The 26,654-nt window shown below is 43.7% G+C and overlaps 1 protein-coding gene across 6 annotated transcripts in view; it reads left to right on the top strand.

Moving 5' to 3' along the window:
- The window catches only part of RSU1 (Ras suppressor protein 1), a 100,883-nt gene extending 75,421 nt beyond the window's left edge, over positions 1–25,462 (top strand). For 3 of the 6 annotated variants that reach the window (XR_014579446.1, XR_014579447.1, XR_014579448.1), the window contains exons 9-10: positions 639–4,133; positions 6,958–14,507. Coding sequence is in view for 3 of the 6 variants with exons in the window: in XM_083823598.1 (XP_083679724.1) it covers positions 25,002–25,104 (103 nt within the window). In the remaining 3 variants the exon portion in view is untranslated. Of the gene's footprint in view, positions 1–638; positions 4,134–6,957; positions 14,508–25,001 lie in introns of those variants that run through there. The other 3 variants (XM_083823598.1, XM_083823599.1, XM_083823600.1) reach the window with 2 other exon arrangements.
- Positions 25,463–26,654: the final 1,192 nt, after the last annotated feature.

The following is a 26,654-nucleotide window of genomic DNA, read 5'->3' as shown; positions in this document are numbered from 1 at the left end:
TTTCTTTTAGTTCAGCTTTTATGAAAAACGAGCAAATGAAACAACAGGTATGAAGAGTTGAAATTGAAAACCTTACACCAAATCTGTCAGCCTTCATCCCTTTCAAAATCTGTCTAGAAAGAAATGGGGTGATTTGTCTGATGTTGGACTTGACCTGAGGATTTCCCATGTGATAGGTAGGTGATATGGTGAAATATGTCTTATGGGATTGTCTCAAAAGAGCTAACCATTAAAATCTGTTCGTAGCTGGAAAAAAAGGTAACAAACTTGGTGGTAAAGTCTTCAGAGAATATTTCAGCATGTTATTTTTGCTTGGTGCACATGTGGCATGTGTTGTTTTTTTAAAGCATGCTTCTTTGTGTGTTTCACAAGGACAACAGCGGGAAGATGGGTAGCAGCAGGGGCTTGAGTGGATCCTGCAGTGACAGGAATGGTGGAAATGGATGCACAGTGCTAGATGAAAGCCTTTTTATTTGCAAGCTGACTGGCAGCTAGTATTAAACACTTGATCTCCTGTCCCTTAAATTAGCCAGTGGAACGATGCCATTGGCAGATTGCCCGGGTAAAATGGCATCGCACTACCTAGGGAAACTTCTCGAGGACAAATTGTTATTATTTGCCTTAACCCCCATTTTCAGTTCCAGAGTTATCAACGAGGCTTGGAGGACTTTAACCCCAAAATCCCAAGGAGAAATTCTCACCCCATTGAATGCAAGGGATTGGAGATGTATGTTTGACTTGAATTGAAGCTGGGAGTTCATCCATGTGCTTCCACTTGTAACTGGAAAGGAATAGCAGCACTCTTCACATCCCCTGCTCCGCCATATGCCAGATAGTCTTAACTATCTTGTTTGGCCATTCATTCGTTTTCAATTTTATACATAACCCCCCTGTCTGGGCATGGTGTTTCTGGATTTTTAGATTTAGCCCATTGTGCGTGGTATAACTGAGGCACTGAGAGCACCGAATGCCTGTTACTGAGCCAAGAAGACTTCACAAAGGTCACTTTTGCTGCCACCACAGTAAAAAAAAAAAATTAAAAATTGTGAAACCTGGGAATTTCATTCAACACAGAAAATAATTAAAGCTTCAAGACAACCAGCAGGACTCAAATTCCTTAGCAATTTCAGGAGCAGCCAGAGGATATAAGTTTGGATGCATTAACTCATTGTGTCTCGGTGAAGCCTATCGTCTTGCCTAACGGCGTAAAAGTTAGCAGCATTTTGTCTGACTGAGTCCCACCAGGTGCAGTAAAAAAGAAAAAAGAAGAAAAACTAAACCAAGATTGAGCTCTTGAAAACAAGTAACAATTTGTAGCTCTGCAGATGCTCAATGTAAGATCAGTTGCTATTATGACAGTACAGGGGATTGGTATTAAACGCTGCCAGAAATATATTGGATCGTATTTATATATATATAATAAAAAATAGAGCTTGTGAGTTAGCTGGTTTTTACATATTGTTGCAAAGAAATGTGAACCACTTCTCCCCAGGTCTGAAGCTGGACATCTGCATGAATTGCAGTGCTACTGTAAATATTTCTCAACACGGGCAGGTAGATGCCATCGGAAAAAACAGAACAAATTCTTAAGTTGCCAATATTGTCACAAAGTCTCCCGGCAGAATGAAGTTGTTTGACAAAGTGTTTCCCTGGTGATTTGGCTGCAGATGAAAATGTCTTCAGCAATAAAATTCCGTGCTCGGGTCTCAGCTCTCTGTGCTCATCAATCAGCAAATGACATACCAAGGATCTTTTTTTTGCTGGATTAGTTAATATGGCGGGGGAAATATGTCAGACATTGATATTCCTTTGGATTTCTATACATAGGGATTTTTTCACTCTTTAATACACCTTATTTAAATAATAAAAAAATAAAATACGTATTTTGTTGTCTACAGCTTCCTTCTGTAACCAGTAGTGCTGCAATAGGACTAATATGAAACAATTTCTTATGCACACAGATTTTCATGCCTGGAGATATTGCCTGCTCTCAGAAAGTCACTGTCAGTCACGGGGAAAGGAGAGCCAGGAAAAGGCTGGGGGAGAAAGTGTGTTTGGCAGCGTTTCTACCCTTACTGCACTGGTGGGTGCACATCCTTTGTGGTTTAGGATATTAATGTTTTGCCAACAAATGGCATTTTGCAGAACTGTGACTGTGTCTGTGTTGTAAACACAGTTCTGTTGCGGATAATTATGTCCCGTGTTTGCTGATACTTTCATAAAGTGTCATTAATGGCTTTAGAAAGTTCAGGTAGGTGTCAGAAAAGAAATAAATCACCTTATGGTTTAATCACCTTGGATATAACAGCAGCAAGTATCTTCTGGGAAGCTGCTTCCTGAGTTACTAAATGACTGTCAGTGATGAAGCTGCTTTCCTTAAAGGATGCTCGATTAAGGAGATTGTTTCACAGGGTTTTATGCTACAGCTGTTGTTGCCACTACTAAATTTTATAAAGGTATTTAAAATATGACAGATGTCAGTAATAACTGTTAATTCATGCCTACTTTCTAAGGAAAAAATGGGATTTATTGCAATTCCCATAAAGATGTATAGGAAATACTTCTTGTGAAATCCTTTAAAATCCTTTAAAAAATGCTTTTTGAATGATGATATGAGATCCCGGGAAATATCTTAACATACCTTATAGCAGATCCCCTCTGTGAAGTGTTTGTCCATCTGCTGAGGAAAATACTAAGGAAAGAGTCGTTCATTTTTCTACTAAATGTCTCAAAACAGAGTCACTCCTATTCAGATCCAACCACCTGTGAGGTAGAAAGAGAGCACAGATGAAAAGATGAGTATCCTGTGTGTATGTCTGTATATGTATATATGTATATAAAAGTGAGAAAATAGTGAGAAACAAGGAAAGGAAGGAAGAAAGCATAAAAGAGGTGCAGAAGGAAGACCAGTAAGAAAGCAAAGGCTGACGAGCAAGAGAAATAAGAAGAGCCAAGCTTCTCGACAGGGAAGATAAATGAGGAGAATCAGCTGATTAGGCAAAGAAAAGAGATAGGGAGGAAATGCAGCAATAGCAGAAAAGCAGAGAATTTAGTAAAAGCAGGTATCAAGGACACAAAATAATCAAAGAATATGATAAAAAAAGGTAGTGGGTGTCTTTTCATTCTCTCACCACTCAATGTTTGGAAGAGAGGGATGATGGACAAAAGACGAAGGCACAACCAAATTGTATTTTCTTGTTTGGTCTGTTTAGGACTCCGGGTTTCCTCTATGTGGTTTTGCATTCACCGTATCTACCTTAGGTAACCTGCGCTTCCTTTAGTACCACTGTATTGCTAAACTCTGTGGCTACTTTGAATTATCTGAATAATTTTTCCAGGATCTAGAGTTTGCAGTATCTAGACTTCACCATAGACTCATGAAAGTGTGCAAGAGATGCTAAACCCTCGGCAGTGCCGTGGGCCACCCTTTTATTTGCCAGCTAGCAAAGGTGAGCCAGCATAGGACAGAAGAGGAACCCTTTTTGAGTGATGTAGCCCCTTCGCACAGTTTTACTCTCCAGAAGACATTGGACCAGGGAGCATGTCCTGCCCTTTACTTGGGACAATTTCCTTAGAGCAGCATTTCACATGTTGTTAACACTTTACAGGGTAATGGGTAGGTTGTTAACTAATGGCTGTTTTCAGCCTCTAACTCATCGGCTGTAACAATAAGAATACATTCTCTTCCAAAGGGTGTTTTTTTTTAAAGGAAAAATGATTTTTTTTCTGAATTCAGGAGGTGGGAGTTAGGCAGCACTTAATGTATTGAATGCAGTGAGAGAAAATTTGAGCATAAGGTACAGAGACATGTAGGTTGGGTTTGGATGAACACATTTGTGTGTGGAAAATTATATACTGCCTCAACCAAAATGACTTCTTCCTTCTGAAAGAAAATGTTGTTTTCTCCAATGTACTGAGAAATGCTACAGATCTCCCACTGTAGCATGTGTAGTCTTTATCCACGTACACGTAAGCAGCAGTGCTGTTAAACTAATGCTTGCAAAAATTGCTGAAGACTCCTTTAAAAAAAAGTATCTTTCTTCCTACAAACATATATATGTTTATTATATGTTACATGTTTTTATTTCATGTGCTGATTATTTGATCCTGAAGCTGTGAGCCCATGGACTCAGGTACGTTGTTCTGCCAGAATAAACTATGTGCTCACAGCTGTTGTCCCCTCCTTATCAAAAATAATTTCCAAATCAAAAATTGTTTAGAAAGGCTGTGAGAATAGTCTAAAGTTGCCATTTCCTGCACTGAAATAATAGTTTTAGAATATATTTTTTTTAAAAAAGTAAGAAGAGAGTCAAGTGAAATGAAATCGTGTTGTCTTTCGCAGGGCAGGATTAATGTAAATACTGAATGGATGTAATGGGAGGAATAATAAGCCATAGTCATGGCCCAGTTAAACAAAATAGTAAGTAAGGGAGACATTTCCTGGAAAATATCTAGCTCAAAGTAAAGACTTGCTATTTTGTCCTTGTCTCGCTATCTTTAACGTGACTTTAACAGCTGATTGTCAGCATCTCTATTTGTCAAGGATGGCTTCTACAAGGGAAAGCTGCTCACAAGGACCACGATTGTCCAGAGAAGGTCCTCGGTCTGTGTCCAGTCTACCTAGAAATACTTAAAAAAATATGCTGTGTGTTTGGTGTTGGCTCTTTTACGTAGCCTTGTGTGGGACTGCACTGGGGCAGCTGTGGATTTGTGACATGAGAAACCGTGTCGGAGTGTTGGTGACATCGGTGGGGAGTGAAACTCGGCTCTTAGGAACATTGCCCAGGGAAAAGAGGCAATCCTTAAAATGGCTGAGATTAATAAGTGCAGAACAAGCCCCGAGTCGGATGGTGCTGTTCACAGGATGATGGTCGTTGCCATAGTGACCAAGAAAGTGGGGAACGGAGGAATTTTGAAGAGAATATCAGCTCAGGCTTTGGTAATGCTAAGTTAGCATTTGCTGGCTGGGCGGGAGTAATGCCGTGCCAGTGTGTGAGGGCACCGGGGTCGCCCGGTGCCTGCCAGCGAGGGACCGAGCTCGCTGCTCAGACAGATGGAGGAGTGGTGCCCTCCATCCGAAAATAAACCCGCCTCGTGCTCACATATGCAGGTTATTCCCAAGTTATCTGTTGGCACCTTTCCTGTCTGGGTAATTGCTTCTGTTTCCTCTCCCGTTCTGGAAGCGCTGGGTTTGACTCTGACAGCTGCTGCTGTGGGGAGGATTTCCAGGTCCTCTGCCTTGAAAGGGCCAACCTCGTGTCCCCAGGGCTGCCGGTGCTCTCCCACGCTGGCTGCCTACTTCTGTTGGCAAATTGGGAGCAGTGTGAAGAGTAACCATCATCTGACTTCTTCTTTCTGCCTCAGAGGTAGTTCGGGCTCGCTGTGTTTTCTCTCTTGATACGAGGAAAACGCAGCACTGGCATCTGTGGATGGTTTGTGTCCAGGGAACAGGTTAAGAAGGCGAGACACCTGCACAAGCCTCTTCTGGTCCTGCATCTGCACTGTTAGGATGTGACATGGATCTTCAAAGCCAGGCACCGGGCGACCCTTGCAGGCAGCTCGCTGCACAGGGCGCTTATCCCTAGAGGCGGGGGCCCCACCCCACCTCACCACGGAGCTGTGCGTTTCTCACCGAGCACAGGGCCACCCGGGGTGTTTGCAGCCGGGTAACTTTGCTTTTCACACAGATAGTTCGAGCTGTATCGTGTCTACACTTCAAAGTAAATCAGTATCCGCTCTGCACTAAGAAGCTAATTTTTGCTTAAATAAGAATTACTGCCTTTTACTAAATACATGAAGCCCATCAAGTGGGTGCAGTACTAAGATGTCAGGTGAATGAATCACGGGCAGGAAGGAGAGTCAGGACAGAGTTTGTCTCTGTAACATGGAGTCTGAATCTGGACAGGGCTAGGAACTGCTCGAGACCAAGATATATGACTGCTCTGATACAAAGTAAATAGCATCTTTAAAATTAATATCCTTGGTATGAGCTATGTTAATACTTCCCTTTTGCAACATTTATTTTTTCATTAATGGAGCTAATGTGACCACAAGATGGATGTGAAGAAGTGACAAGCACCATCTATGCTTAAACAGGGAAGGGTCTGCTGAAGTCTGTGCTTATGCTGCATGTTCTTGGTCTTGAAGTCGTGGTACTGGAAAACAGACTTAAGGAGAACTTGCCTGGCATCCGGGGATTTGTTCTTCGTGTCAGCTGAGGACCCCTCATGTCCTGTTTTACGTTGTAAAGGCTCCCTGAATTCACATGGTTTGAACTCTCATCTATTCTTTCACTCACTTCATGCTCCCTTTCTTCACCACAGTAGGAGTTGTCCCTGTGGTTTTTACAATATACCGGTGTAATCCCCTTTTTCCAATGCCAAGGGCAGCAGCCTGTCCATACATGAGGCTTCTCATGCCTCTTCACCCCCTTTTGTCCTCATAGCTCCTCCTTCCTCTCTTCCATCCTCTCCCTAGCCCATCCCTGAGGCAGTTTGTTCCAGGTGTTGGCATTTCTGAGCTCTACTGGGGGCAGGTGCTGCAAGGATACAGGAGGAAAGAGAGAGGATTGTTAATGCTGGTAAGGAGGGTGGCAGCCATCCACTGGCGTTTTGATCTATAGACCATTACCCACAGGCCTGGACGGCTGCAACAACCGCACCTGCTAACTAAATGCAAGAGGTCACAAACCCACAGACTCTGTGTATATGTACCTTTCCCCTTTCATTTTCTTGTTTTCACCAAAATCAATACGACGTTGCCCGAACATTCCCCGAAATGTGGGAATTCATCAAATAATCCAGCATCCTGCAGTTATCTTGTTATAGACAAACACACTGAGAAATGCCACTTGGCCAACAATCATAACATCCAGGGATGAAAACCACCCTTCTGTACTCCTAGGCCATCGGTCTCACAGTGCAATCATTTTTGGTTTTGTTTTTGTTTTTTTTCCAGGCTATACTGAAGCTTTTCTTACAAAGCTGTTCTGCAGATCGATCTAATACCTCTTTGGCAAGAAATCCAGGCTGAACGTTATTTTTTAGGGCTCTTCCATTGAGCCGGTTCCTCCCCATTTGTTGTGCCAGCTTTGCATGTGCTCATAGGGTTTGGGTGTTGATGGAGTTTACTGGACACCGTGGGTGCGTGGTCCTTTCTCTGACTACACCTTCTGATTCACACCACGTGAACTTGCTGATCAGAAGGGAAAGTACTCCAAAAATAAAGGTTTTCTACAGCAGTGTAAGTACGTACTGGAAAGTCGTCTGAGCAAACTGTACTGTAACCACTAGCCCAAGCGAAGTCAGTGTACCTGTGGTTGTAGTTGTTGGGTTTTTGTTAAGTTTATTTTGAAATTGTGGGAGAAGAGGGGTGGTTTTTGTTTGTTTTTGTGTTTTATATGAAGGGATATATTTCTTTCTGTTAGGCGCAAAACTAATATAACAGTAATAAAATGGTAATTTTCTTAAGTAGAAAAATATGGGTGGTTCTGGATTTTTATTTCTTTTGAATGTCAGTGAAAAGTGTCTCAAAAAGACTTCAGTTGGGAGGTTGGCATAGATAGGAGAAAACACTTGAGTATAGTAATGTTTAACTTCTGAATTAAGTATCTTTCATTAAATAAAAAAACTGTTGTGATATATATTTCAGTTTGGTGTTCAATCTTGATCCAGTTTACTTGCTGTGATAAAAACTGCAGCCCACTGAAACCCCAAAGAGATTCATAGAGAGCAATTGTTTGCCATGGAGCCATTTCTCAAAGATAAATTATGTAGCAGTAAAGACAAGTTCATAAACTTTATTGTATTGCTTTAGTAGCGGTGCTTTAGGTACTACCAGGAAGGCAAATTTGACACTTAGGCCTTCCCCAAGGTTTATTAAACTGTCTTAGAAACTGCCAGTGTTACATTTTTTCCTTTTAGGATCTTTTTCTAAGCTCAGTAGTGGGAGGGGAGAGGAAGATGATCTTTTTTTCTTGATCTTTGCTTAGTCTTTCTGACTTCCCAGTTACACTAGCAAGTAAAAAGAATCATACTATAAGGAAAAAATGATTCTCTTTATACTTGATTGACTCAAACCCATGTTGCTTTTTATAGCCTTGCCATTTTTCTTCAATAGCATGCATCTTTGTCATAGTTTTAAAATTATCTAGAAATAGTACAGTTACAGTTCTTCTTAAAATTATGTGCCACTATGAGTAATATGTACTATCCACGTTATCCATATGTTGAGACAATGTTCTGGTTTTATGTGTGTAGTAAAAAAAAGTAGTGATAAACAGTCAATCGAGTAGAACTGTGGCTTAATAACTGAATACTGAAAAAAATAGGATCAAATTCCTTTATATATATTATATATATATAAATATATATATATTTATATATATATATTATATATATGTTTAAGAGACTTGTAAGACAAAATGTTCTGTGGACCCTTATGTGGGAACCCTGAACTACTAGGTCTTTCTGGCCTTTGTAGACTGTATTCGTATGCAGTATTAGCACCAAAGGGTTTCTGGATGCTTGCTTTTAATTGATATATTTTTCTGAAGAATTTCAGACGATCTTTAAGCAGCTGTCGTTTTCACTGGGTTTCATTTTAGGAAAAATGTAGGAATGTTGAACCATTGTTATTCTAGATGATGCTGCAATCTCTTCGGAGACACAGTTCAAACTGCAAGTTACAAGCCTGAAAGACTTAAAGATAAGGGGAAGAGTTTGTCTTCGCTGCCCATGCAGGTATATCATTTACAGCATAATAGCTGTTCTACTGTCAAATCCGAGGCGCAGAGATTTTTAGCCACAATATCTCTGTTCGAGTTCAGTCCTCGGGACCTGCCTGGCCGCATCCTGGCAAATACAGCTTTGTCTTTGTCACTCTGAACATGTTGCGGAGAGGGAGCAAACAAAGCTGCTTTTCTTGTGACAAAAATCTTTTTGACAGTAAAGTATAGCCAGGCAGAGAGCTAATACCTATCCACTGAGTTATATTTTAACCCTCACCACCTTTAACAAAGACCTAACATGTGAACATCAAGAACTCATGAGTGATCTGAAGAATGCAGGCACAGGCATTACAAAAGGGACCAGATGTCAACCCTGAGTTGGAGCAACCACGTGAATCTTGAACCTCATGAATCCTCTTTCTTGACAGTCCTGTTTTCCAGCGCATGGACTAATCGAGTGGGTAACTGCCTGGAAACATCATTAGAGACCAACTTCTGCATGGGTTGGTTGTTCAACCGAGGAATGTGCTCTCAAAGCACCCGCTGGTCAGTGTAGAGCACCGAGCAGTGAGCTGACAGTAGCTGGGGTGCTTCAGTGAAAACACAGCAGTATCTCCAAAGTGGTTGTTAGACCATAAATTACAAGAGACGGGACTGAAGGAAGCGAGCCGTCTTTTTTATATGCCCTCATTTTGGCACCAAGCAGCTCTCTGACTTTCAGAGACTCGAGTGTTCGGTCTACATGAGCCTCTCGGTACGGATGCAGCTCATTTTGTTTGTCAGTGAATAGGTGAAAGCATCCAAAAGCGCCAGTGCCAAATTCTCCAGCGCCTGGGTATTACCTGCATAGAGCTGTTGTGTCTAGGCAAAGCTGGTATTTTTAAGGGCTCTGGGGTGGTGAAGAAATCAGGCATCCTGTGTAAGGGAGAAGATGTTTTAGGCCGTAAAGGGGGATTGATTTGTGGTTATTATTGCTGCCTTTGATCTGCCAACAGGGATCTGAAACTAATCCACCAGAGCAGCACAACCCTGATATATAGTGCCAGATGGAGATGCCAGAATAGGTTACTCCTGCTGTCTATGATGCTGCCTTATCATGAAATGATAAAACAGGTAGACAAAGCGAATAAAGGTTAGGAGAGTGTGCACTGAAAGAAGGCAGCTGGCTGCGTAAAGTAGCTGCCAGTTGTTAGAGCCGCTGCAGGATCAGTTAGCCACTGTCAGCATTATCCTGACCCGATGAAAGCCTGGCAGAGCTGACCGCACAGAGCTGCTGCTTGGTGTACAGCATTTAACATCTCCCAGTACTTGCATACTGCGCTGAGGGAGTGAAAAATGCTAGCTCCCTCTGTTCCAAAAGTAATCCAATAAGCACAAACATCCACAGGAGTGAAAAACAGTGTTTTGTGTAAGGACTTTTATTCAGCGTGAGTTCATGCTCCACCTATGAAGTGGATCAAAAATAAATCTTGCTTCAAAACGTTGTGCTGTAAGCAGTGAGTATGATACAGCTGCTGAGATGCTGGCGGGGTCTTAGCATTTCTGATTTCATTTTGTTTAGGCATTAGAGCAATTTGGGGCTTAGTAACACTATTAGTTCTCTATGGATCTCACGGTGATGTCAGCATGCCCATTGCATAAGAAGAGTTTTATATAGATGTTGGATCGATTGGCAGGGAGTTGTCGATAAATGTATCTCCTAGACACCGTGCAGTTGACAGGCTAATGAAGTACTTTCGCAGCGACAGAGAGCTGTTGACAAATCTTTTTCTGCTTTGCTTTCCCCATTTCTGCCCTGGCATTTCTCATAAATCTGCTCGTTGCCACAAGCTGTGGAGACACCGGGATGGTTTTGCAAGGGGGGACCCATTTGCTACCCTGTGTGCTTAGAGTGGGATTTTGCAAGCATGTTATTAGCCAGAGTGGTGGGGAAGCAAAAAGGAAGGACAGCAGTCAGTCAAAGGATCCTGTTTGCCCTTTCTGCAATGTGTTTTCCAGCGTGTTTCTAAGAATATGCAGAGCAGGTTTGTTGCTCCCCATTGTTGCACTCTTTCTGCCTTTCACTTTTGCTGTGCCATGTACATTGATTCACTGCAAACAGTTCCAGCGCTGTGCTCCTGTTCCCCTAGCCCAGAAGCAGATGGAACCACTGGCTTATTTTGCACCACTCGCTAAGGCTCCTGTGGGTGCCTTTTGCAAATGTCTGATGACCAAGCAAAGTCGTTCCTGTCCTTTGAAGTAAAAGTTCCATATTTGTTCCTGTAACTCACTGCCATACGTAAGCACCTACAATTTAGGAGGAGTGCTGCCTACCTACAGCAAAAAGATGTTCAGCAAAACCCCATCATATTGGTATGCATAAGCCTACCTTCCTTGTAAGAGAGACTATTTTGGTTAATGTGTGCATTAAGGAACTCGGAGTGACTCATTGGCACTAGCTGTTACAAACAGTTGATGAGAAGACATCATTTTCACTCCGGTGCTCATAACCAGCCTAGATGTTCTTTGTATGTTGCTGTGTAGTCTGGGGTTGTGAGCTGTACTGCAAGCACAATTTGCCTATTTGCTTGCATCGAAAGGCTTCATAATAATGGCTGTGAGTAGATGATTTAAATAATGAAGAACATGTGGTTTGATTGGCATCATAAAACAGTGTTTGGTTTTGCACAGTTTCAAAGATATGCCTCAGTTGCTAACACTAATTACAACACAGATTATGCCAAAACCTCTATTGTGATTCCTAGCCGTGAATAACCTAAAGATCTGTGCGCTTCCCAAGCTCAGTAGAGGGCTAAAATACAAAATGTGATTTTAAGATGAGAATATCTCGCAGGACAGCCTGTGCTGTGCAGTGTGCACTAGTAGAGTTTCAGTTGTCGTGTACAGATTACGTGGCACTAAGGGCCAAACCTCGCACCCGCTGAAATCAGAAGCAGAATGTGTTGTTTTTCTTGAAATCAAAATCAGGCTGACTGCATGTTGCCATTTCATTTTAGTGGACATCAAGGGAGAAGGGAGCCCTCCAGAAGGCTCCGTGTCCTTCTCGCTGTGGGCCTTGAAACAGCCTGAAGGCAGCTCAGGAAACCATGCAGGCTTTGTGATGCCAGAACTTACTCCTGTATGTCCATTGCTGTCATTTTCAAAGAAGGATTTTTTTAAAAAGTGTGACTGTTGCTTTCCGAAGTGGTGGGCACCTTCTTGCTTTGCCAGAAGCCAACGTGAAAATCTGCAGGAGCAGGGAGGATTCACATGGCCGGTGAGACTTCTTGTCTCACCCAGCTCACGCAGCACTGTGGTATACAAATCAAAGGAAAATATTGCCATCAAGAAAAAATGAGTATATTGCAATTTGTTTTTGGTAGTCAGAAGGAAGCCCTGCCCTTCTCTCAAGGCGTTAATGGCATGAAAACATATTCTGCGATTCTCCTGTTGTTTCAGAACCACCTCCAACTGCCGATAAGTTTGTTTCACAGAACAGAGCTTAAAGAAAGAGGACAAGCTAAAAAAGAAATGGTAAATATTCAAACAAATGTTAGTGTCGTGTTGCCTCAGGAGCTGGTTCAGTTTGCTGATGGCTCAGTTTTAGTATGGTCTGAGTAATGAAGAGCTGACTAGTGAGCCTAGTTTGGTGTAATTCCCTGAGTACTCTTGAAGCATAACAAACCCAGAAAGACTGTAATGAAAAATAATAGAGAGGCAGCTGGGGGCTTCACTTATGATCTCTGCTCATTACACTAAGCGACATTTTCATTGCAGTGTTACCATAAAGATTATTGGCTGCCACACAACACCGGTCCCACCTGAAAAGATTCTGGAATAGCTTTGTCTGCACAGTAATAGCCATGGAAAAACACCAAAGATTTGCTTGGAACCCAGAAGTTGTTCGCCAAATACTAACGGCGTGATGCTCTGTTCAAAATTGGCTGGAAAATGGGGTGAATGCTCTCTATCACCTTATTACGTGGTATCTGAGTGACCACCTTTGATCTTCTGCAGTAGACGTTCAACTGGAAAACCAATGTGTCCCTAATTTCTGCTTCCATAATGGAGTGCATAATCTCTGGCTTTCAGGATTCCAGCACTCGGACATGACTAGTGAAAATGGTTTTGAAACTGGCTTTGAATCTCCTTGCTCCTCCACACGTCTGTGGACCTGTCCGAGCACAACTTGTCAGAGCGTCTGGAAGATCGACGTTGGTGTGTTTGTGCCAGCGTTGACTGGGGGCAGTTGAAAAGGGCGCTATTTGGCAACTGGAAAGATTTCACAAGGAAGAGGGCAAAATTCGGTTTACGTTGGCCTGTTACGCATGTTCAAAAATTCAATCCAAGAAGGTTCGCCTGGAACAGCCTTTCTGGAAGATGCATCCACCGTGAGTTGAACAAAACCAGCTCAGGTGCCTGAGTGAAACTGGGTTGTCTGTGATGTGCAGCGCTTCAGACGTGGGAATAAACTGGTCCTTTGTGGTTCCACGCTTTACTCTTTTCCTTTGTGATGGGCTCAAAAAGAAGTGTTTCCTCATTTCTTCACCTTTTTTTCGAGTGGTGCTTTTGAGCAGCTGAACCCAGGGGACTGAAGGAGCCAGGGGATTCATGTGCCGAGGGCAGTGAGCAGCTGCTCCTTATCCTTCTTCCCTGCCAGTAGCAAGGCAAAGCACAAATTTGGAACATGTATATGCACAAATAGCGTACAGATATGGCCAGCCATGAACGCACAGGCACCCGCACAAACCCAGAGAGGACAAGCAACAGCCTGACGCATGGATTAATGCTCATGGAAAACCCTCTTTCAGGGATCTTTCTGGTATCAGGCTCCCTAAATCTTGGTCTTTCGGGACTTGGGTCCCAGACCCAGTGTGTCCAACATCCAGATGCCTGAAGTTTGCTGATGGGTCACACACGTGCACTCTCAGAACAGAGAGCACGCTTGCACAGAAGATAGTTAGAAACAGTTCAGGTAGGACAAAGTGGAGGTGGTTTGGCACTGGGCTTAGCCAAACAAGCGTGCTGACTGGCCGCCTACTTACATGTCACTAGCCTCCTTTATTCGCCACCCGGACCCCGCTGCATTTTCCTGCACTGGCTCTCTGCCATCTATCTCGATTCCTCCCTCCCACTCTCTTGGCTCTTCCCTTAAACATCTCACGAGCCCTGTATAATCCTTAAATACCTTTGTTCAATCCCTGAACTCCCTCCTATGCCACCTTTACACAACCTTTCTGGAGCTCGCATGGCACTCCAGAAAGAGTTTCTTATATTGAACTGCCTGAGTGGGTTGTACAGCAGGACCAGGGCTTAGTCCTTCACCTTTGAGGGTCTCAGGAGTGGTGGGTCAGGGGGATTAGATTGCCCAAGGTCATCACTGTGCAGTCTTTGAGTCTATTTTGAGTTGTCTCACCCTGGGAGGGGTGCCTGAGCCAGCCCAGCAGAGCAGGGCAGCAACGCGAGCCCTGCCTGTGGAAAAATGTGGTCCCGTCTTCTCCCTGCTGCTGCCAGAGGAGAAGACTGCTGCCAAATCAGCCGTCCTCAGCGTGCAGCTGAGCAAGCTCAGGTTAACTCAGACACTTCAGTATTTGCTTAAAAAAGAATGAAAAAAGACTGTGTATCAGTATTTCCCCAGAGTCCCTGTTCTCTCCATGTTATTGGTACAATTTGTCTGGTTACTGGGGAAAACTGCGTACCTGCCAGACACGGAGTAACTTACAGAAAGTTCCTTGGTTTGCACTTCGCTATTTTTACCCTGTTTTCCTTTTTTTTAATGTTAATGAGATGCACAGCAAAATGCATGTAGTAAATCAATAATAAAGATTATATAAGGAGATATAACTGAGCAGCAAGTCCCTTGGCGTAGCAGTCAAAAAGGAAAATGAGCACTGCTTTCCTTAAGCCCAGAGGATGCCGTGTGGACAACAGCATTAAAATAACGGAGTGAAGAAGACTGCCTTGGGTTGGCTCACGGAAGCTGACTGTGCTGCAGGCCGGTGTGTTTTCTGCACCCCGTTCACTGCTTCTCGGGGGTTAATTTGCAAGCAGGCAGGTGGCCACGAATATAGACCCAGCAACATAGTTTGGTGAAAAGGAGCAAATCTGGTTTATCTACTACATGTGCATGGTGTTACAAAGACGTAAAGGTAAGGGTAGTGGTGATACACATGACTTCAGTAAACAGAGCGCACTTATTTCTCACATGAATAGTCTTTTTCCTTCTTGTTGATGCGTTTTACTCTGTAGCCACCTGTCTTGGCTTTTGCCAAGGAAGCTGATCCTGCTCACGCAGATTCTGCAGCTCTTAGTTCCTTTTAATTCATCAGATGGAGAGTATCATTTGTTCTCGTGGGTGCCTTGGGCCTCAGGGTTTGCAGCTGATGGCTTTTTCTGGCACTAAATTGTTTTTTTTTCTGGTCGTAGGTAAGTGAGAAAGGGCCACTTGATCTGTGAAATGAAAACATCGGGGAAAATTTTCCATTGAGGCCAGTGGGAATTCTCAGCCATGGGGTTGGACTCTGACCTGTGCAGTTTCTCCACGCCTGGGGTGGATCCAGGGAGTGGTCTGCACGTGTAGGCTGAGCTGCTCACTGATCCATCTGAAAGGGAGTGTGAGAAGTAGATCAGCCCTCACAGATGTATTTAAAGATGTGAATCCCTGGTGAGAAATTCTATGTAACTGAGTGTGATAGGACCTTATCCACGTGCAGAAACAAATTATTTTTCCCTTCATAGAATCTTAGAATGGTTTGGATTGGAAGGGACCTTAAAGACTGCCCAGTCCCAACCCCCTGCCATGGGCAGGGACACCTCCCACCACACCAGGTTGCCCAAAGCCCCATCCAGCCTGGCCTTGAACACCTCCAGGGATGGGGCATCCACAGCTTCTCTGGGCAGCCTGTGCCAGTGCCCCACCACCCTCTGAGTGAAGAATTTCTTCCTAAAACCTAATCTAAACCTAACGTTTTTTAGTTTAAAACCATTCCACCTTCTCCTGTCGCTACACTCCTGGACAATGAGTCCCTCCCCAGCTTTCCTATAAGGCCCCCTTTAGGTACTGGAAGGCCACTATAAGATCTCACAGGAGAGGTGCTCCAGCCCCCTGATCATCCTCGTGGTCCACTTCTGGACTCACTTTATCAGCTCCATGTCCTCCCTGTGCTGGGGCCCCAGAGCTGAACGCAGCACTCCTGGTGGGGTCTCACAAGGGCAGAGCAGAGGGGCAGAATCCCCTCCCTCGCCCTGCTGGCCACGCTGCTTCTGATGCAGCCCAGGCTGTGGTTGGCTTTGTGGGCTTCAAGTGCATGTTGCCGGATCATGGTGAGCTTCTCATATACCAACACCCCCAGGTCCTTCTCCTCAGGACTGCTCTCAACCCATTCTCCACCCAGCCTGTATTTGTGCTTGGGATTGCCCCGGCCCACGTGCAGGACCCTGCACTTGGCCTTGTTGAACCTCATGAGGTTCGCACAGGCCCACCTCTCAGGCGTGTCCAGGTCCCTCTGAATGGCATCCCTTCCCTCCCGCGTGTCCCTCCTTGGTTTCTTCAGGCTGCCAATTCATTCTTCTGGGCTAGGTGTTTTTTTGTTTGTTTTGTTCTGTTTTATCAACTTAATAGAGTCTGTAAGTGAAATCTTTGTGTTTATCTTTTTTTTAAAGGTGTAAACATAAGTACATGCTCTTCTTTGCATGTGTGTCCTGGGTCCATGAGGACCCTTTTGTATGCCTCTCTGGCTTTGTGTGGAGGCTGAGATACTCATTGCTCAGCACGCTGGGTGTTAGGTAGGTCCAGTTTTCAGAAGACAGATGCCCGTGATCCACGTGCTTTCGGAAAAAATCTCTCTGCCAAAAGTCACAGTTCCTGTAAGGTCTTTCAAGTTGGATGTGCAAAGTCATTATCCAGTTTTGCAAATCTTGGCCTGTACATTTTCCTTTAAAACAGATATTTTTTGCAAGATTTCTATGAGCTTCCAGCTGTGCTCCTGTAACAAGCCTCTCATTTAAAGTACTCATTTCAAAAGGCTGCTGGCCTCAGAGAATATAAGGAGAAGGCTTTCTTTTATTACTGTATATTAATTAAAGAAATGCCTAACACATACTTGGAATTCCTTTTGGAAAAAAAAAAAAAGTTCTTAACATGCAGGAGTTCAAGGAAGTCGGGATTAAATTAACCATTGTAAGAGCTGGTGTCTGGCAGAATTAAGATCATCTGCAACTGCCAGCCCTATGGGAGAGCAGATGTTTATAAATCATAATTACTTCAGCTCAAATCTCCCCACACGTCTTTCTCACCTGATTTGTCTCCTTATATGACTGACTGGAGTGTGTTCCCTCTACAGCTGCAGTTCGGGCTGCCGAGTGGTCACGGTGGGACTGGAGGTGCTGTTGTGAGGGGCACGGCAGGGAGCTCCTCAGCTCAGGCCAGAGGTCCGTCAGGGTCTGTCTCTGACAGTAACCTGTAGGGAAGGAGCATCAGAAACATGACAAGTAGAGACCATTTCTCTTCTTCAGGCACAGCAAGCGTAAAGGGGAGAGATTGGGGTTGAGGGATCTGGCAGAAGGTTGCCCTGTGGGATGAATGGTCAAGTGGAAGGACGGCAGGTCTGGCCGGTGAGGGACACACGGGATGGGTGGGCACGTTCTTCACAGTCACGGAGACAGTGAGCCCCCGGACAGTTTTGGCTGAGTACTTTTTTGCTTATTGAGATTTGGAGTGTTTTTAGGCAGGAATTCGCAGTAAGTCAATGTTGGACTGTGTGACTCAGCCGAGTCTCTAAAGTAACGCAGCTAACAGCTTGTGAGTGTGTGCAAAGTGGGAAAAGAGAGGGAGTGGTTTCTCTGGGCGGACTTCATCTAGCATTTTAAAATACCTAAATGTGAGCGTCTGCGTGTCAGCTGGCTGCCCACTGTCCACCGTAGACAGTGGAAATCTGTAACAGCATGTAGCAACTGAGCACTGCACAGCAGACCCTTGTGTTTGGTCAGCTGGAAAGCTCTCAGCCCTGCTGGCTGTATTAGCAAGGTCTCCACTGAGTACAACATGGGCTTGGGCACCTGGCTCTCCGCTCATCCTGAATCCTCTCCTTTTCTGAATCATCCTCCAAAAAATGAAACTAGCCACAAACAAGAGCTAAACGGGGCTGTTTGAATGGGGCCTATGTTTTAGCTTATGCCTTAGTGCCATGATTCTTATACCAGGAGAAGTATGCCCCCTTTCAGATATTTAATGTGAATAATTTGGGGTGGACCCCAGAAAATCCAGCACACTTCTGGCACACTTTCTCTTCCCCTTCTCAAAGATCTTGCTCTGGCAGCCCCGTTAGCGTGCTGTGTTTGCCGACATGGACGAGGAGTGGGAGGGGAGCGGGATTAAGAGCTGGAACGTGTGGGTACGTGTGGTGGGTAACAGCCAAGCGGCGTGGCTCGGGCTGCTTCCTCTGACCACGTTCCCTTCTCCACACGTGTGTGGCCAAAGCCAAGAGAAGGCGGATGGCGGCGTGGCAGCATCGTGAGCAAGACCGTGCTTCCCCTGCCTGAAGAGTTTGGGTGCTGGACAGGACGGAATAGCCTGTGCTGGGGTGGCCAGGTACCTGCGGAGTGTCTCTGTGTGAAGGTAGCAGAGGAAGACCCTAGAGAGCTCCAGTGCTCTACCTGCTGGCGCACAAAATCTCTTTGAAAGGCAACATGCAGGGGTGCTGGGGAAGGTGGTGCCAGCTCCACCTTTGCAGAAACTTTGGGTCATAACAATTATTTGGGTAGGTGGAGGGAGCAGGACAGTATCACAGAGGAGTGTCTTGGGGCTGTGGGGTGCCGAGGTTTGAGGCAGTTTAAAATATTAGGGGTACCTGAGTGAGAGTGGGGAGTGTAGGAAGACAAAGCATTCCAGACCTGGGAATGCTGGCCCAGTTTTACAGTGTGTTAGGAACTGCTGGCTGGGTAGCCCAGGCACTCACCCAGCAGCAGGCAAGGGGAAGCACCAGCACCAGTTCAATAGCACTGCCTGAATTTCTGAGTATGAAGAAAAAGCTGGTACACAAGCAGATGACAGGCAAAATCCGATTTTTTATGAAGAAGTTTGCAGAGAGCTTCAGATGATGAACATCTCTGACACTATTGCCATCTGCTCTCAGAGCACTCGCAAACAAGGGGCAAAAAATTAGCTGAATAAAATGAGTCACTCGTGTCTGTGCTTCCTTATTAAGAATCCTGAAGCTGCAGCTTGCCATCCGAGTGTGCAAGGAAACCAGATATTTGTATCACTTACCCATGTAATGTTTCTCTTAATATAAATCATTTGACTTACATCACAGAATAAAAATAAGTTATTGGTAAGCTACCAAAATAATACAATACTTGCAAAGTAAGTTTCACACAGACACAAACCTGTTTTCTCTCGTGGGCACGTCACTGGCAAATTAAACCCCTGTATCTGTCTCCCTCCTGGGAGAACACGTGGCTGGAGAAGGTAACGTGTCAGCAGCTCCCACAGGAGGAAAGGCCAGGCTCAGTCACACAGCGGATGTACCAAAGGAGCAATAAGCCCTGCAAAAACTGCCTGGGCAAAGGCATCTTGCAGTAAGTGCTTGAGAGTTAAAACTAATGCAGGCTAAGCAGCATGTGTCAGCCTGACAATACTTCTTTCAGACTTTGGTCTCCGATGGTATCATTGCTGGTTTATTCTTTCCCCTCTCTTGGTTCAGCACGTGAGCTTGGGTTCTGTTCTCTGGAGGTCACTGGAAATGCCCATGGCTGAAAAAAAGCCTGATTTTGAAAAATTGAGCAGCACTGGGATCTCTCATGTATGTTTCTCAGATATCTGAAGACAATATCTCTCCAGGATCATATCTGTCTATGCCTGTCCTTTTTATTCTGCATACTCACACCGTATGTCTATTATAGACAGAGGGAGCAATGTATTTTTATGGCTAGTTCTTGAAATCCTATTTCAAAATGCTTAAACTCAAGAAAAAAACAGTGTGCATGCGACACATTACACCAGTTCACTAGTTCACACGAGTTCACTCTTTTCGTCTGTGGGAGTATGTAGCCTTCAGCTAGTGAGTGTCACGTTGTGCAAGAGAGAAAAATTGGAGAAAATTGTGCTGAGGGGGATTTTTGAAAATGACGCTTTTTCAACTTTGGGAATTTTAAATTCAGAGATTTTGGTAGCAACATTTTTTGTATACTTTCAAGCTGCAAGGCTTCATGCCTGGGCTTATACTGTAAATTGCAACATTTAGCAATTTGTAGTTTAATTTAGAAGGATCACCTACTTTCCTAAGTGTTTAAGTAATGTGACAGTCTGTGGTTATTGATTCTCTCTGAATTTATTACAAGAAAGCTGTATTCACTCTCTCCCCTTGGGAATGCCCCTCCTGAACTGCATGCTTGCTAGTGACAGCTTAGACCCTTGATACATAACCAAAGACCTTGCCTAATATCCTTGCAACTGCTCAGGGAATTTTTATTAAGTAAAAGCATCATTAAAGTCGACAGAATGATGAAGTTTAATGAGCATCTTTCTCACTTGATATTGTTAGTTTTGCTGCAGCAGCCATAGTGCTCTCATTTGTTACTTCCAGTGGGGCAGATAGAAAATGCAGGGAGAATTTGTTTGTGTTTATATTTGCATACAAAGAAACATTTATGTTCATGAGAAATGTTCGCTTTGAAAAATATATACAAGGAAAGAAAGCAACTGGAAATATCTCTTTGAGTTTTTTCTGCATTTTCTGTCTTGCATTTCACCTCGCCTTTCACTTTAACATAATGAGAAGGCTGCATGCAGTGCTGTAGCTGCTAAGTCTACAAAGGGTCGGCGGTTTGTGAGCTGTGATTATGATGACTAGCTTCTGACTTGCTGCAGACTGCAAGTATCTCAAGTATTTATTTGCAGTCTGGATTTTACTCCTCAGCCCAGGCTTTGGGCTGAGAGGTTGCGTAGTGTTCCGCCTGGAGCTATACCATGAACCCGTCATGGTCCAAATACCAGGCGTGAAGGCGCCTGCCGTGTATGTATTATCAGCACTTACCTCACAAATCTGCCTTAAAACAGTAAGAACAATTAATCTTAGTGTTGCTGTCCCTGTTTATCGAGGCCATCTGCCCTTGCCGAGGGTCGTGCCATGCAAGCAGCTATGTCAAGGTTCCACCACGCAGTAAATTGCCACCCACCAGCTGAGCAGCGAGGCTGTCTGCGGGCATGTTTTAAGCTGACCCACGGTGCCAAGGACAGCGTGCGAGTGCCTCAGCCCAACGTGTTTGACTTCACGGTGATGGCAGAGCAGGAGCATGCACCCAGCCACTACAGCTTGGCTGACAGACGGTGACTTACAAGCTGTGCTTTCCGCGGCTGCATCCTTCCAGTAGGTATCGAAGTCATTAAGGACTGTTTGTGTGAACTCCACGTCTGTTATAGCCAAAGGGTTTTAGCTTCTTGTGCAATTCGGGTAGTTGCTTCTCCATGTGGATCAGTTCAATTAGGGCTGGTTGTTTTTGTTGTTGTTTTTCTGTTGTATTTTTTTTTCCACGGGAGCTATAAAAGTAGTGTCTGTCATTGTACCAGAAGTTCATTGAAAATCCGGAATTCTCTTTTCCCTCGTGTAACAGAAGGCAAATTCTGTCCCAGAGGCATTATCACAGTCATTATTGTATTTAAATGTTGTTGTGACACCATATGTCTCCTTGTATTTGATGTGTGCAAACACAAGAGAGAGAGTCCCTGTCTGTGAAGGCTTATATAATCTAAATACGTCTGATCCTTGCTCTTTGCGTAGCAGACTACTGTGATAGATTGTAATGCATTTATCTTCAGCTGAGACAGCAACGTGCAGCTGAAACTTACTTGAAATTTTGCCAGAGAAACCTAAGTAGATATGTTTGGTTTATTTCAAACCCAATAAGTACTCTTCTGGATGAAGTTTTGGTGCCCGTGCCCATAGAATTGGTTGGACATGAGAATATGGCAAAAGAACGTAAAAGTGCTGCAGATTTCTGCAGCTCACACAGATCTACTGCTACGAACGTAGTATTTGCGTGGTGACAGGGAGGAAATTGCCAAAGCACCAACAGCACTGAATATTGTAAAGGAGCAAATATCAAAGAAAAACTGCTACCAGAACTATTTACAGGTATATTGGGATTTTTACCACTTAACACATGCAGTGGCTGCTGGACCTCATTTCCCAGTCAAAAGACATTGCCCAAGTAGATTTGCCAGCACTCCACAGTTGATTCAAAATTGCCAATATTCAGTTCTTACACTTCAAAACATGCATGTAGTCAGTAGAAGTCCCACCACACCCTCCCTTTTCAGTAGTTCACTAAATCAGAGCTCTGCCAGTCCACAAGCTTTAAAATTTGCACTGAGAAAGCAGAAAATGAGAGTCAGTGAATGCCAAAAGTGTTGACTGAGTGGGAAATTCATATGACATTTCCAAAGCAAAAAAGTGGAGCCTTAACCAAAAAAGGGGCATATAATACAGTGAAAAACACCAAAGCTGTTCTAGTCCTCTCTGGGTTGGCACTAACAGGAAGCTGTAGGCAGCAGTATGCTGAAGACATAGAAATGTTTCTCTGTGTGTGCTCAGATACAATGGATGAGTGGATTCTCTGTTAATTCAGTGCTTAAAGTCCCAAATGGGGACTTTTTTTTATAGGAAAAAACTCACATTCCACTCCAGTGTAACATGGTTTAGTGGGTGACATTGGTGGTAGGGAGATGCTTGGACCAGATGATCTTGGATGGCTCTTCCAACCTTAATGATTCTGTGATTATTTCTCCAGAGCCAAAAAACAACTTGAATGTTAATTTATTATTTAACTAACTCTTGGTGTTCACAGAGTAGAGCAGCATCTATTTCCACTTTTCTATTGCTGGCTTCTCAGAGTTAGGAAATTATTGCTGACAGTGGCTCAAATGCTGCGCCGCTTATCATTGAGAAAAAGATGCTTCTTGTCCCCTGACTCTTTCTATCCTGGATCAGTTTTTGAAGAGACAGTCTCCTTGAATGACAGCGAAAATATTTCTGTGCTTTCCAACAATGATAGTATTTCCTCACACCAAAACATCCCCTTCCATATCTTCTCTCTCTCATCTCACTTAATGTCTTCCAAAATGGGACAGGTATTTAGGATGGACATTTGGTTAGTACATGTGCTGTACTGGGATAAAATACAGCCTCTGCTGTTGGGGCTGTATATCTTATGAAAATGAAAATACATGTGTTGGAGCTAACAGTCAGCACGCAGTTATCACAGACATTCAGGGCTCTCTCTGCATTTGTCAGGAAATTTCTCGTTGACGGTAGATGATGGCACACATGGCATTTTGGTAAGGTGAAACCGTGCCTTAGTTTGCAGTTGCATTTTCTTTGCACGGGGCTGTTTTGGGTAGAGTACACCTTGACAGCAGCCCGTTTAGCAGGACGATGTAAAGGCGCAGTTGCTGAGGAGGTGAAAATAAGTGCTACTTCTCCTCGGTGCTCTAGGAGAAGCTCTAATCCCATTTTGCAATCCAGCAAACCCAGGGCTGAAGTATCCTCCAGGTGCTGCGAAATAATAAAGCCGAGGGCAGGTGGAAGGTTTAACCTCCCAGCTTCAGTATGTCTTAGCTAAAATCTCTCTGTATCTGCCATAAATAGCGCCTCCAGAGCCGTGCTGTTGTATACATGGTGACTCAAGGTACCTCTATTTGGATCCTTGTTCAATGTCTCTTGCGTACAGTTGACCAAGGCCTCTGCCAGGTCATGTCTGAGAAGCAAGGCCAGTTCTCTGCTGCTGAGGTGAGTTTCAGCCTGCAAAGTTGAAGAGGTGGCTTTAAGTGAAGGGTCGCTTTATCTCCGAGACGCCCACTCAGGCTGGTAGCCATGGCAGAGCTGTGTGTCAGGTCACGCTCTCTGGACAAGCAGGAACAATTCATGAGAAACTAACCCAGTCCTGACGTGACTAAGCAAAAGCGGTGAAAGGATCTGTAGCTGGTCCCTGTTTGCCACAAGGGCTGGACTGACGTGTGAGCTCTACACGTGGACTTCAGCAGGGCTGAGTGCACGCGACAGTGTGCGATGAACCAGGGCAGCTCGCCCCCTGAGGGGAGCTGGGGCCTCTGGGGTGCCACAGGCACCTGAAATGGCGGGGCCCAGCTTCTATGGCGACAGCGCTGACTGACCCGTGCTTCTGCACGTCCAAAGGCAGTTCTGGGAAGAGTTGCTCAGCCCAAAGCCCCTAGGCCTGTTGTGTTTCTTGAGAAATTCAACCAAAAGGTGGAGGGGCAGTGACACAGGGAGGGGCAGTGACACAGGGGAGCAGCACTGTTACCTTTTCAGTAGCAAAATTCCTGTCAGGTTTTAGACGTCCATGTCCAACCGTATTGGCAATAGCGTGGGATCAGAGCAGACGCCCACCAGCATGAAGCTAAAGCATTAGCGGGGGGACACCTTTCAGAGGGGTTTCAGTATTTGTGTCAACATCGCTGGTGTTTATACAGCTGAATGAGCAGAAACAAAGCTCAGCTCCGTTCCCTTTAGATACACTGACACCCCTGCAAAGTACATCTTCAAAAAGCACTCTGTGTCGATATGGGAAGTTAAGTTTGAGCTGTGTTTATTTTTGGTACATTTTTAATTTAGTTTAATCAGGATTACTCATAAATTATCTATTAATTACTGTGTGATATTTAGCAAGATCCTCTCAGCCATGTAGTCTGTTTAGTGTTGCTGTGAATGCTAGCTGTCTTAATTGTAGGATACTTTGTCAACATTTAATCAGTGGTACTTACTAATGTGGCAGTGATGTGTTGGTAGCTGTCCCAGTACTATCAATCATCTGTGAGCAGCGAAGAAGGCTGTGACACCATTGCTCTCTGTCACATTATCAAGCCCTTGGGTTTTCTAGTTAGGGATGATGCTCACTTTGCTCTAAGTGGGCACTCTATCTCTCCAGCTCAACCCAATTTTTGTCATTGTCGACTCGAATACGCATCCTCACAGCCCTCTGAGCCTTGATTCCCAAACTGCAGAGTAAAGGTTGCTAGTTTCTGAAGGCAAAACTGATTGCTTCTTCACTGCTCCAAAGGCCTGCTCTTCACAGTGTTACTCTAAGTCACAAAAAATCAGTAACGTGGACTGCAGCATGAGATTTGATAGAAAAATGAGTGTGTTGAGACAAAATAAATGTAATGACCTTCCACTTTTTTTTATTTCTAGTAACCAGATGTGTTGTTTAACATGCTGCAGATTAAAAGCCTATATTTAATGGTTGTATCACAAATATTCTTTCTCTTATTTCCTTACAGTCTTTATGGCAGACACATGCAGGCAAACCCTGAACCTCCAAAGAAGAACAATGACAAGTCAAAGAAGATCAGTCGTAAGCCTCTGGCAGCCAAGAACAAATAAGTCCCCAGCTTGTGCCTTTGTTTTTATATCTTTTATATCTCTTTTGCATGTGCCTATAGTATTCCAACACATTTCCTATAACTTATATTGTAAGGAAGCAGAGACTAGAGGTAAAGGCAATTCACTATGTGTGCTGCTTTAGAAGATTCTGCTGAAGGAATACAGAATTACACGCTCTCCTAATTATGGTCACATTTATGTAGCCATTTAATATATCACTGTCAAACACATTTTAGCTTTTCTATTTATATGTACATTAATGTCCTCTGTTCACGTGTATCACATCCTATTAATATCAGGTTTTTTGCACTTACACAATAATAAAGTTCATATATTATTACATATGATTTTAATAAAAGCCTCTATTTGTCTTGTGTTTTTATTTCTTTGGTAGGACTTCTGAATGGTGATATTCTTGAGGAACATAAGCATCCGGTTTCCTGCAATGTGTTAATTTCTTTTGTAGGAATGTGGTAGCATTTTGTCTGATACAAGTTGGTTAAAATGTAAAGCATTCTGCTCAAGAGTGAAAAATTTTAATCAGTTTCTGTTTCTCTTTTACATTGCTGTGTCCTGCTTTTTTGCTTTGAAGGCTATTTTGAAATCAGAGAGTAGGGGAGGGGAGAGAGGAAAGGAAAAAAAAATATATCTGTGCAAAGAGCTGCCAATTGCCAGCCTCAATTTGGGGAGAGAGAGCTTTCTCATTTGAAGAAAATGGTATTTCTGCCACTTTTTTAAAGTGATTTTTTTTAAGCAGAAAACCCAAATAATGTATTTAATCTCTGCCATGAAAATGCTTGTATTGAAGAGGTGTTCGAAATGGCTGTTGAAAATGCCACAGGTGCTATATTTATCTGTACAAAGCCCGCACCACAACCAAGCTCAGAATCCGCATTTGTGAAGTGATTAAACAACAAATTGTTTAACATCTGAAGTAGCTTCAGGTCTTATCAGTGGGAGGAAAAAACAATAATACAGACAGGGATTTCCAAACAGTTTTAGTCTTGCAAGAGCAAAAGTTAACCAAGAAACTCAAGGAGCAAGAACAGGTATTCATAACGAGATAGGCTGAGTCGGGACCTTCCTGCTCCTTTCATGGATTTCATACCTGAGCAGCACAACCCATTGCTGAGTTTCTGGTGCCATCCAGCCAGCAAGCCAGGAAACATGCCCAGACTGCTGTTGTATTAAATAAAAGATGAAAAGATATTAAATATCTCGTGATAGAAATGACACATTCTATAAAAGCCGTCTTATACCTAAAGACTCTTATCACCACCAGCCTCTTGATCGTGTTTAGGATTACCCCAGCGTTTAAGTAATAAATGGTTGCCTTAGTTTGGGAATAAATGTATTGACATATATTTTGCAACAGATTTTTTGAATTGGCAAGCAGGGATAGGAAGTTGGCTTAAAGCTTTAAACACATTTTGAGTGGTCTTTGGTACTTCAGAATAATGAGGCAGTCTTGATAGGCAGATGGAAAGTGGTGAAAATGATAGACTTGTCAGGAACAGTCAATTTTATCTATTGCAAACTCTGCAGAGGAT

This window comes from Anser anser (assembly GCF_964211835.1).
Source record: "Anser anser genome assembly, chromosome: 2".
Lineage (NCBI taxonomy): Eukaryota > Metazoa > Chordata > Aves > Anseriformes > Anatidae > Anser > Anser anser.
This window is presented reverse-complemented; position numbering and strand designations above follow the sequence as displayed.